At 40.5% G+C, this 13270-nt stretch overlaps 1 protein-coding gene across 1 annotated transcript in view; it reads left to right on the forward strand.

Moving 5' to 3' along the window:
- The window catches only part of cnot4b (CCR4-NOT transcription complex, subunit 4b), a 28424-nt gene that overhangs the window by 4876 nt on the left and 10278 nt on the right, over nt 1-13270 (forward strand). The window contains exons 2-11 of the mRNA XM_056257504.1: nt 1533-1761; nt 2485-2682; nt 9262-9348; nt 9540-9641; nt 10085-10210; nt 10289-10407; nt 10711-10914; nt 11671-11725; nt 11876-12131; nt 12214-12750. Coding sequence (XP_056113479.1) covers nt 1588-1761; nt 2485-2682; nt 9262-9348; nt 9540-9641; nt 10085-10210; nt 10289-10407; nt 10711-10914; nt 11671-11725; nt 11876-12131; nt 12214-12750 — 1858 coding nt within the window. The 5' untranslated portion in view covers nt 1533-1587. The remainder of the gene's footprint in view (nt 1-1532; nt 1762-2484; nt 2683-9261; nt 9349-9539; nt 9642-10084; nt 10211-10288; nt 10408-10710; nt 10915-11670; nt 11726-11875; nt 12132-12213; nt 12751-13270) is intronic.

Consider the following 13270-nt stretch of genomic DNA (forward strand, 5'->3'; position numbering starts at 1 on the left):
ATAGATAGATAGATAGATAGATAGATAGATAGATAGATAGATAGATAGATAGATAGATAGATAGATAGATATAGATAGATAGAATACGATTCAAATGTAAATAGATTGTACATAATTCAAATGTAAAATGCTTAAAATTACAGATTAAAATTACTGTCCAAAATCCATGAAAATCCTGAAATTTGGCAATGATAATTAATATATTACAGGTATTTCTGCTGCAACCCAGAAAGCCTTTGCTAGCCTTGGTCCATTAAAACCACTATTCATCAGCATGCATTGATTAATCCCATGGCATGTAGCAAAAAAAAAGAAAAGAAAAAAGGTGCGACCAAATCATATGCTGGTGCGACCAACTGAGAAAGTTGGTAGCACCAGTGCAACCAGTGGAAAAGTTAGTCTGGAGCCCTGTCAGTGGTAGGAAAGTTACAAAATGCCTGGAGCCCTGACTATAGTTTGTAAGTTTAACATGACATAGATGAGTCTCTGCATGGAAGCTTCATATTCCGGTTTGTTTGTTTATGAACACAAGGCTGTTCTGTATTTGCTCACATTTGGGAGCTTCGTTCAGACCATTGTTTGATAAATGAACCTCTTAGGGAAGTGCCACCAGGGAACAGAAGTGTCTCGGACAAACTGCTGTATTTGTGCTAGTCCATGTTGTTAATACGTAGGAGTTTAAGTACTACAGCGGAAAGAAAGACTCCAAACCAGAATGTGACGACAAAAATGTGTCCAGAAGAATAAAACTGATTGGCACTAAGAGGTAAATTAGCTTGAACCAATCCCCCCCCCCCCCCCCCCCCTTTCTTTGGCGCACTAGGACTCCGACATTAGTTTTTATTAGTGTTTTAAATGAAGATGCTAGCAGTCACATTCCCACACATAATACCACAGAGACATTAAATTGGTTTTCAACCAATGCATCCTATGTTCAGCGAACCTTGTCATGTGCCCACGGATCTGTGTTCCATACGAGGATCCAAAACCTCATTTTCAGTAATTGCTGAATCTGCACCTACACATTTAGACTACCAGTTCACAGGATGATCCCTAGAGGATACATATACTTGTTTATGAAACTGTTGCAATTGTTTGTGTGGGTGTTTGTGCTTGTCGATTCCAATTATGCCTTCAATTCCTCTCATGACTGAAGTTTTAAACTCCTCCCACACACGCAGACACACTCTTACTAGTAGCAGAATCATTATTGGCTTGCTGATGCAACCTCTAGTGTGCTGTGCTTTGAGACTATTTGAAGGATATGAGCCTAATTCTGTCTTACTTCTTAAGATTAGGCCTACACACTTTGGAAGGAAATGAGATTTTTGTAGATATTGGCTGCATTTCTAAATTCTAAATAAGCTTCATTTGTTTGAAACTTTTTGGCCCATAATGGACAAAAAACCCCATTATTACTATTAATTAAACGTATTGAAGCGTAACTAAAATGTAAATTAATATTAAGTAAATTTTTTACATTGAAATGTTATTATTAAAAATGTTAAACTTCAAAAAAAATTTCTCCTCAGCTCTGCCTCTGAACTGTGAGAACACCCCGCTCTTTTCTCTGCGCCGTGCCATAGGATGTCCCGCAGCCCTGAGGTGAAGGAGGACCCCATGGAGTGCCCACTGTGCATGGAACCATTGGAGATTGATGACGTCAATTTCTTCCCCTGCACCTGCGGCTACCAGATCTGCCGCTTCTGCTGGCATCGCATACGCACAGACGAGAACGGCCTCTGTCCAGCCTGCAGAAAGGTAACAAATATGTCGAGAAACCATTAATTTGTTTCAAAGAAATTGCTCCATTGGGGAGCTCAAGGAGATGAGATGTTTTAATGGCTAGCATTCAGCATCCCAGGCAACTTTGCTGGATTAATTCACGCTCCTGCTGTTGCCTCAGGTTCTGCGTGATTTTATCTGTGCTGTACAGCTGTGTGGAGGGAACATGTGCAGCACAACAGTTCTCCAGTGCTTGTATTCTTTTTATAAACACTCCCATCCACTCACTAAAACCAGTCCCTGTAGTGGCCAGTTTACTGCAGCTCCTTAACCTTTTTGTGCTTAATGCACATTATTTTATCCATGTTTATTGCATTATATATCATGCAATATCATCATCATCATTCCAGTGGGTGATCTTAAAGAGAACTCCAGGGTGTCCGCTGATCCTTAATCTGTGGCATATTAAAACATCTTAAATTTGCACTTCAAAATGAAACACTGTAAAGTCTTAAATAACTCATTGTGTTTCATGCATTGATACAATGTTACTTTGTGATTTTAAACTTAAGATTTAAGACATTTTATTATGTGTTGTATTTATTTCTTATGCCATGAATATTGCCTTTGATTCTGATATGGCAATAACATAAACTTAATTTTTTTTAAATAATATTCTGTCATAACCTAATTTAGTGAAACAAGATCCATCTTCTAGAATGAAGTCATCTTACGTCTAGAATCTTATGTTTGGTTCAGCCCTATCCAGAAGACCCTGCGGTGTACAAACCTCTCTCTCAAGAAGAACTTCAGAGGATAAAGAACGAGAAGAAGCAGAAGCAGAATGAGCGGAAGCAGAAGATCACAGAGAACCGCAAGCACCTCTCCAGTGTGCGAGTCGTCCAGAGAAACCTAGTGTTTGTGGTGGGCCTTTCACAGAGACTCGCCGACCCTGAGGTGATTCAGCAAAACTCATGCTTTCCTGACCTCTGTGTAACTGATGTCATTCACACTCAATATAAACAATTCAGGAAGTCCATATTCAAACACCAAGGCTCAATATTTATCTTGGTGGTTTTTGGTAGTGAGCTCTCAAAATTCACCCACATATGGTTTCCATGTTTAATAAAAGTTTCACTGCAAGCAAGATTTAGAAAGGTACACGTCACATTTTCTCTTCTGTGTCCTATCAAGGTATTATCTGTTTAAGTGGAGCATTTATCCTATCTGCATTTATCATATCTGAAGACTTTCATGAGTGGATGTAAAGAACATAAAGGACATTTCGAGTTCACATCCTTCTGTGTAAAAAGACCCATCTGACTCACAGGATTTATAATCTGGATCTGACTCTAATCAAGTAGTTACTAGTGGTCAACCGATAGAGGTTGCCGATATCTTGGAGAGCAGGCAGATCATACTATTCAATGTAAAGATGGTAAATGACACTAGCACAGCAATTTTTGGTATTAGATGTATCTTAATTTGACATAATTGCTAAAATAATTTGATAATTACAAAAAAAAAAATATATATATATTGCATTTTCAAATATAAAGAAATCGTTAAAAACATTTAATAAAAAGCAAACAACAATATTCTGGTAAATGGTGCGCTCTGGGAATCAACACTAATTTTACATACAGTACACAGTGTATATAATGTTTAAATGCATGTTTTCTGAATTCAGACGGTAAATTAAAAAGCGTTTGCCTTTCTATTATTAAAGAACCGAGAGAAAGACAGTAACCTAATAAAGACTGAGAATTGTAGCTCCTGGTTGCTCAGGTACTGGGTTATATATATATATATATATATATATATATATATATACAGGTCCTTCTAAAAAAATTAGCATATTGTGAAAGTTCATTATTTTCCATAATGTAATGATAAAAATTAAACTTTCATATATTTTAGATTCATTGCACACCAACTGAAATATTTCAGGTCTTTTATTGTTTTAATACTGATGATTTTGGCATACAGCTCATGAAAACCCAAAATTCCTGTCTCAAAAAATTAGCATGTTTCATCCAACCAATAAAAGAAGTGTTTTTAATACAAAAAAAAAGTCAACCTTCAAATAATTATGTTCAGTTATGCACTCAATAGTCAATACTTGGTCGGGAATCCTTTTGCAGAAATGACTGCTTCAATGCGGCGTGGCATGGAGGCAATCAGCCTGTGGCACTGCTGAGGTGTTATGGAGGCCCAGGATGCTTCGATAGCGGCCTTAAGCTCATCCAGAGTGTTGGGTCTTGCGTCTCTCAACTTTCTTTTCACAATATCCCACAGATTCTCTATGGGGTTCAGGTCAGTAGAGTTGGCAGGCCAATTGAGCACAGTAATGCCATGGTCAGTAAACCATTTACCAGTGGATTTGGCACTGTGAGCTAGGGGTGTGACGGTTATTATATAACCGTGAGACCGACGGTTATAGTTGAACACCGTCATTAGAACTCTATAACCGCCAAAACCGTGCTATTAAAATATTTTTTGCAAACATTTTTTATCATAGAGAATGTTTAAATACTAATATCAGCTTAAAGGGATAGTTTGGCCAAAAATGATATTTAAACCATGCATTACTCACCCTCAAGCCGTTCGAGATGCATATGTCAATCTTGTTTCAGACGAACACATTTTCAGTTATTTTAGAAAATGTCTTTGACCCTTCAGTGGATATAATGTGAAGCAATGGGGTCCACCTCCTTCAAGTCCCAAAATGTGCATATATCCTTCACAAAAGTAATCCATCCGGCTCCATCGACGCGCGTTCACGGGTGATGTTTTGCTCTGCTCTCTGGCTGCGCGGGCGCGTTCGTTCTACGTCACAACGCTACGTCCTACCTCGTACGCCGACTTCCATCACCCGTAGACGCGCGTCGATCGTTGCCGGAAGTCAGATATTTTCATTTATAAAGTTTTAAATATGTATATTTTTACGACAAAACCGCACGGATTACCCTCATAAGGCCTTCGTTTATCCCCCTGGAGCCGGATGGATTACTTCTGTGAAGGATATATGCACATTTTGGGACTTGAAGGAGGTGGACCCCATTGCTTCACATTATATCCACTGAAGGGTCTAAGACATTTTCTAAAATAACTGAAAATGTGTTCGTCTGAAACAAGATTGACATATGCTTCTCGAACGGCTTGAGGGTGAGTAATGCATGGTTTAAATATCATTTTTGGCCGAACTATCCCTTTAAGAGGGAAACGGAGGCTGCTACTGCTGGAGATGATTCGGGAGAGGTCTGTCTGTACTTTACCGGTCAGAGCGCGCGCTGACATGGAGTAAAGCCTTGTTTATACTCGACGCGTCCGCACAAGCGCGAAGGTGCGCAAGACCCCATTTGGCTTGGCTGTGTGCAGGGCTTTTTTGTAACAGCGCGCACGGCGCCGCGTCCGAGGATAACCGACTTCAAGCCGAATCTGCCCGAGCATGCACGTCTCACCGCACCGGCACGCAGTTTACGCGTCTAAATTGCAAAGTTCATTCCAAAGTTTTTTCGTTAAGGTTTTGTTTACTCTGTGTGATTTATTTAAAACAAAGCACGTTCATTGCAACGTTTATTTGTTTTGTTTGTTAAGGATTTGTTTACTGTGTGATACATTTAATGGAAAACACATTCACTTCTAGTTGTCTTGCTGTTCATGTTAAATAAACGCCAGTAGCTAATCAGTGTCTGCTTGTTTATTCAAACTAAGTTGTCCTATAACAGACGAACAGTTATTTACAAACCCCCCCCCTGACGACGGTTATGTTACGAACCGTCACATTTGACTCACGTCATAACAGTCATCACCAATTCTGAAACCGGCACACCCCTACTGTGAGCAGTTGCCAGGTCGTGCTGAAAAATGAAATCTTCATCTCCATAAAGCTTTTCAGCAGATGGAAGCATGAAGTGCTCCAAAATCTCCTGAGTGCTAGCTGCATTGACCCTGCCCTTGATAAAACACAGTGCACCAACACCAGCAGCTGACCATCACTGACTGTGGGTACTTGACACTGGACTTCTGGCATTTTGGCATTTCCTTCTCCCCAGTCTTCGTCCAGACTCTGGCTTCTTGATTTCCGAATGACATGCAAAACTGAGCAACAGTCCAGTGCTGCTTCTCTGTAGCCCAGGTCAGGCGCTTCTGCCGCTGTTTCTGGTTTAAAAGTGGCTTGACCTGGGGAATGCGGCACCTGTAGCCCATTTCCTGCACACGCCTGTGCACGGTGGCTCTGGATGTTTCTACTCCAGTCTCAGTCCACTGCTTCCGCAGGTCCCCCAAGGTCTGGAATCGGTCCTTCTCCACAATCTTCCTCAGGGTCCGGTCACCTCTTCTCGTTGTGCAGCGTTTTTTGCCACACTTTTTCCTTCCCACAGACTTCCCACTGAGGTGCCTTGATACAGCACTCTGGGAACAGCCTATTTGTTCAGAAATTTCTTTCTGTCTTACCCTCTTGCTTGAGGGTGTCAATGATGGCCTTCTGGACAGCAGTCAGGTCGGCAGTCTTACCCATGATTGCGGTTTTGAGTAATGAAACAGGCTGGGAGTTTTTAAAAGCCTCAGGAATCTTTTGCAGGTGTTTAGAGTTAATTAGTTGATTCAGATGATTAGGCTAATAGTTTGTTTAGATACCCTTTTCATGATATGCTAATTTTTTGAGACAGGAATTTTGGGTTTTCATGAGCTGTATGCCAAAATCATCAGTATTAAAACAAAAGACCTGAAATTAGTGCTGGGCAAGTTAACGCGTTATTATCGCGTTAACGCATTTATTAATTAATGCCGACAATTTTTTTATCGCGCGTTAACGCATTTTTTTTATTATTATTATTATTTTGAAAGTCCGTTGCTCACTGGCTCTGAATACACATAGGCCTACAGTCAAACCATGATCACAGGAGGGGTGGGATGTTGGTCAGCCAGCAAATAACCCACCCAAACCAGCAGTGGAGAGGCTTTGGCAGGTTCTCTCAGGTGAACAGAAAGGGAGACAGCGCTCCGCGAGTGAATGATAGGCGCTCTATGGATAGTAACCATGGCCACGGCTTCTGTGCGCTACGCAGCTGTAGCCTTTTTAACTTAAATTAAAATTAAACATAACTTTACCTGATAGGCCTGCGTTTAGTTTAGCGGGGATGCTCTGCCATGTGAATTCCCTCCTGTTGATGTCTTGATAACTATTTAGATTCTGGAAACTCACAAACAGCGAGCCGAGGATCAGTCTCTCTTCCAATGATTTGTGCTGCGCGTCGTGTACAAAAAGTTAGACAATTCAACTTCGGCAACGCGCGGGCGCGTGCGTGAGGCGAGCATGACCGCAACAGTTTCACAGGAACGCACCCGCTTGTCGCTGCACCTGTGCTCGACCACTTCACCTCACTCTAGGCTGATTTATACTTCTGCGTCGGACCTAAGCCGGAGCCTCTACGCTATAGACTACGCGTTGGTTTTCATTTATATCTGCGTCGTTGTCCACATGTAGAGGGAGAGTGTGAAACCCGGGGAGCGGTTCTAGCAATCACAGCGCTTGCGGTACGCGTAGAATTGACGTTACATTTTTGGAGAGATGCACGTCAGGGTACGCGCGCTACACAGCTACGGCGTGAGTTCGACGCAGAAGTATAAATTGGGCTTTACCTCTGTTTAATGTAATCTTACGTGGGAAACCATGGCATGCCATGACCAAACCTAAGCTGCTATCAGAGAAGTAACGTTGGTCGACTTATATCTGTAGTAGTGATCATGACCCTTTGACTACATACTGTTTCTGCTGCTCCCTGATACAAGATACCTGTTCAGAAAACAAGAAAACTGGACTCCTTTTAACAAGCTAGATAAAAGGTAATGCCCTGGCAGTGGCAAATAGCTTTGTTTAAATATTTGATTTGATTACGTTAATGTTTAAGTTGAGATTTACAAGAAATATTTTATTGATACTGTGTAAAGGGAATACCGCTGGTATAAAAGCACCTTATTTGTTTAAAGTTTTTGCAAACCACATGTTATTGCACTTTTGTAGCAGTACATTTAAATCAAAAGTGCACAATACAGTACTTTATAATTCATTATTCAATTTTGCGCGTAACAATGCGATGAATCGCGATTAATCGCAAGAAAATCATGCGATTAATCGCGATAAAAATTTTTAATCGTTGCCCAGCACTACCTGAAATATTTCAGTTGGTGTGCAATGAATCTAAAATATATGAAAGTTAAATTTTTATCATTAGATTATGGAAAATAATGAACTTTATCACAATATGCTAATTTTTTGAGAAGGACCTGTATATCGACTGACCGCTAGTAATTACCTGTCAACAAGGTAAAATGTGCCTTTTAGTGCTTCCAAAGCAACTTTGCCATGGTAAAGCATACCTATTACCTATTATTATGGCTGTTCTCTTGATGTATTGTGCAGGATTGCTTCCATGTAGCTGCAAGAAAATCCTTGAAGATGTGAAGATTTGATTTTTATGCCAGATATCGTCAAATGGAAATAAAACATGAGATTAAATGTTTTCCTGGGAAAATGGGAGAAAGCTAGCTGCCCATTTGCTGCACTTAGCCTTCATTACCAGCCCACGAAAACAGCTTTCACTCTCTTTTCGCTCCCTTCTCTCTGACACTCTTTCTCTCCCTCTTTGCCATCACAGCTAACGTCATGTACCCTGAATAGCTCTCAGCAGAGAACAAGTTATTCAGTGAGAGAGAGTGAGAACATGCCTTCTAATTCCTTTCCGAATGATATTAGGAGCACAAAGCTTAAAAAACCCCCGATCAAATCTATGTTAGTGACTGTTTTTCAGAGGTCTTTAATTTATAGGATTTGCCTTAATTTTCTTTCTGTATCAATCGTCCCTTTACCATATTAGTCTTTGTGCTTTTGTTTCACACTGAGGGTGTGAAAAAGAACAAAAAACATAGTGAGTGAAGCTGCTTTACGCGAACAAAGACCGCAAAGAAACATCCGGACTGCTTTCACAGTTCAAGAGTGACCAGAATTTCAAAAGCACCATGCCATCGAGGCGAAGCCCTCCGCCAATGAGCTGTCAGTCACCCGCTGCTAGAGACCTACTTGTGTGCCACACTTTGTTTTCAGTGTTGATTTGGCTGAACATTGTGGACATCCTGTTGATAGTGTTTAGATCGTCGGTTCTTAATACAGTATGTCATTCACACAAATCCTGTTTTTATCTCGTCCTCAAAAGCCTTGTTGTGTAAAACGGTTTACTTATGTAAGGTTTTATAAGTAGACATGATCTTTGTTGGTGTAAGAAATGTGGTTTAAATTGCTAAATGATATTTGCCACAGTGCTGATGGTGTATATTGAGTTCCTAACCTAGATTTCATATGGCCTTCTCTTGTAATAAATGGTGATTGAGTCATATCCTTCCGATGAATCATGATAATCAGGTGTGCTCTCTCCCTGTGTGACTCCACTAAACAAACTGCATTTGCTTGTGCTGTTGATGATCTGCAAACAGCAATCAGGGCTTTTTAAATATATAATTGATGTCTGATTGCAGGTTTTAAAAAGGCCGGAGTACTTCGGGAAGTTTGGAAAGATCCACAAAGTGGTCATCAATAACAGCACTTCTTATGCTGGCTCACAGGTGAGCTTCGCTTTCTTCTTGGTCATTCTCTTGCCTGCTAAAATATTTTGCATATTGAACAGTCTGCCATTTGTCCTTTTTTTTTTTACTACAGCAAATAAATACTGCTTTGTTTTGCTGATTTAGTTTTATCCTAATTTCTCTGTTTTGTCTGATTTAATCATCTAATATGTTTTGATTTTTGTCCCCAGGGTCCTAGCGCCAGTGCCTACGTCACTTACATTCGATCAGAAGATGCCCTCAGAGCTATACAATGTGTTAACAATGTTGTAGTAGACGGCAGAACACTTAAGGTAAACTTTGTGACAAATAGTCCAATATTATGAAAAGCAATAGACTTTCAGTTAGGGCTGGGCGTTGAAACAAATTTGCTTGTTATTCTATTTGATATCGATAAATTGGGTCCCATCAGGTACAGCATGTGGCAAATTTCCTCAAGTAAAAAATATCTCTCAACTAATGCTGTAAATTATACAGGGAACCCAAGTTGGTACATCACTGTAATATTAAAGGTTAAAATGAACTGATTTGTATGGTACTTGCATTTAAAATACAGTGAATTTGCAATACAGTGCATATATTAATTTTTCTAGCTGACTGACAAGTTTATGGTCATTGAATGGCTTTTCTGAGGTAATTGTGAGGTTACATGACTTTGTATACAAGCTGTTTTTTTTTTACATCTTTCGGCATATATCTAAATACAGTATACACCCATTTTTTTTTTTTCATGCAGGCTTCTTTAGGTACAACAAAATACTGCAGTTATTTTCTAAAAAGCATGCAGTGTCCCAAACCAGACTGCATGTATCTTCACGAGCTGGGAGACGAAGCTGCTAGTTTCACAAAAGAAGAAATGCAGGTAACGTTGCAGCCTCCTGCAACCTGTTTACTCACGTCGACAAACTTGCATATGAACTCTTAACGTTTGACATTTCAGGCTGGAAAACATCAGGAATATGAACAGAAACTCTTACAGGACCTCTACAAAACAAACCCCAACTTCCTGCAGAACTCGGCAGGGGAGAAGACAAAGGGCAAATCAGGCACATCACAGAGGTTTGTACTCAATTGTACCTTTCCCAGCTGCTCCAATAAAAAAAAAGTTATTCATTGGTATATATTTATTCAGAAATAACACGCATTGATGTGGGAATTATTTCATATTTTTCATTTCTTTTATTCTAAAATATTCGAAAAAGAATTAGTATGTGTTCAAACTTTAAATATTATAATTATTATTATAATTCAAATAAAATTAATTCATTATAGTCTGGTCATCTAAAGTTTTTATATTGCATGAAGCAGAAGGAGCATCTCATAGTGTTGTTGTTAATCTTGCATTTGTATCATGACCCCCAGTTCCAACAGTAACAACAAAGAGGCGTGGCCTTCGTTACAAACCACAGGGAAGATGCCCAATGGGCTTCCAGAACACTATGGGACCCCACCTCTAGATGGCGTCTCAGACTCTGAAAACATGACTCCAGACGGTCTGGACACAGAGCTGGGCCTTGGCTCCATCGCTGGCCTGCCTCCCTTCACGTCAAATTGTGACCCTGTCAGGTAGCCAGCCTGTGAACTTCTGCCCTGTGCCTTATTCTGTCAGCCTTTTCCTTTGCTGAAAATTTCATCGCCTTATTCTCAAAGACTTAAGGGCACCAAGGTTACAGTGTTAAAGACATTGTTGGATGGTAGAACAATCACTAAATAGTCTACTCCAGAAAGAGAAAATTAAATAAAAATAAATAAATTAATTAAAACATGCTGAATTTCACAGAAACATTTTCAAAATGAAAAAGTTAAGCATTCAATTTGTTTGTAAAATCACAAACATTTAGTCAATTTATTTATTTAAACATTTACATGTTAATGTAAATCTTTAAAACATCTTAAAGGGTTAGTTCACCCAAAAATGATTGATTTTTGATTCACCCTCATGTTGTTCCAAACCTGTAAGACTTTCTTGCATTTTCGGTAACACAAATTAAGATGTTTTTATGAAATCTGAGAGATTTCTGTCCCTCCATTGACAGTCTATGCAACTACCAAATTTATTGTTAAGAGGAAAACCCCTTGAGATGTGACATCTCGTTTTCGAGGGGACCTCGAGAAAAACATACTTCACATACATGCATACGTACTAACAGAACAAAGACAAAAGCTCTCCATCACACCAAAACCACCCATATCTTCCCCAATCCAACCATTAGATATTAGGCAATAAACAGTTAAGGTCATCCGTCTTTCTAAATGATCTCATTGGTGTAATGCTGGTAGTATATGAATGTAATTGATTCCTGCTTCCTGATTTTCCTGCAGCCCGAGTAACAAATCTTCAGATTGCTTCAGCATAAGTAATGGAGAAACATCACAAGTAAGTTCATGATTGCATGTTCGTTCTGTACCTTTGAGAATGGCAAGCTGTACACCTAAATCATGTTATCTGAATCACTTTTCTTTTATTAGGGAAGTTACTAATGTTTTAACAACATGATTTTTTTCTCCCCTTTACTAAACTCTTCAGATTTCTGGCAACCACTCCCCATCGCCCCCTCCTGGCCTGACCAAGCCATCTCTAGTGGTGCCTATTTGTGTAGCAGGACTGACAGTACGGTCGCCTTTCGAAGGAGCAGCTGCCGAGTCACAATCACTCTTTTCAGACAACAGCAACTTTCGGCACCCCAATCCCATCCCCAGTGGCCTTCCCAGCTTTTCCAATTCCCTTCACAGCAACTCCGATTGGCCCACTGCCCCAGAACCACAGAGCCTCTTCACATCAGGTACCTGGACCCGTTTAGACTTACTCATTCACATGAAAGAGAAAAATGTGACATGTACACTTATTTGTCTTCTTTCTGACAGAAACCATACCAGTGTCGTCCTCCACGGACTGGCAAGCGGCCTTCGGTTTCGGCTCTTCGACCAAGCAGCAGGATGACGACCTAGGCTTTGACCCTTTTGACGTCACCCGTAAGGCACTGGCTGACCTCATAGAGAATGAGCTCTCAGTGCAGGATAAAGCCTCCTTGCCCCTGACCACCACAATGTCAGGGCCAGTCTTCCCCCACGGGCCTTTACTCGGCCCGCTACACAACACCCCCTCCATGAAAAGCGCACTTCAGCCTCCTACGTCCTCACACTTTGCCCCAAACTCCAGCCTGCCCTCACGAGGCTTCTCCCAGCTTCCACACCGCACCGTCTACAACTCCTTCAGCTTTCCCGGCCAGACGCACACCTCTCGCCACAGTTGGATGGGCATGCACATGCGCAATAACCTCCAACACTTGAATCACACCGGGGCCTCTTCTGCTGCCCAGCATAGCAGCTTCTTGGACTTGAACTTGGCACCACAACAGCAACATCATCACAGTACGGGGCTCGGAGGTATCCACATGACAGGTAAGTGTAAACCAGTGTTGGGATCTGTTTGTGTGTGCGTGCATTAGGGCTGTCAAAATTGCTAAAAAATGACGTTCGAATATTCCCTCTAAAAACAACCCATATATTCGAACTATTCGAATATCTGGTTGCGCATTTTGTCAATGACGCGCATTACGTTAATAACAGGACAAATTAATACAAAGAGACACAACTACTTGTATAGGTAGTTTATTTAAGTTTAAAGATATTTGACAACGTATTAACTTACACAAAACCAAGTAAATCAACTAATGGCCAAGACCGCAGACCTTACTCTCGCTCGCACTCGCAGGCACTCTCTCTCTCTTTCTCTCTCTCTCGTCCTCACGCTCTCTGCGCATAACGGTTTAAATGAACAACAATAAACAAATGTTGAGTGCTGATCAAGAGTTTTGTGCAAGCAATTTAAGGTCGCGACTCTTGTCCTAAATATAGCAGGCTTCATTCGGTGATTGAAGCAAATATTATTACCGTTAATTTCAGTTTTACAGTATATAGA

This window comes from Rhinichthys klamathensis, unplaced genomic scaffold (assembly GCF_029890125.1).
Source record: "Rhinichthys klamathensis goyatoka isolate OS25496 unplaced genomic scaffold, OSU_Roscu_1.1 h1tg000139l_1, whole genome shotgun sequence".
NCBI lineage: Eukaryota > Metazoa > Chordata > Actinopteri > Cypriniformes > Leuciscidae > Rhinichthys > Rhinichthys klamathensis.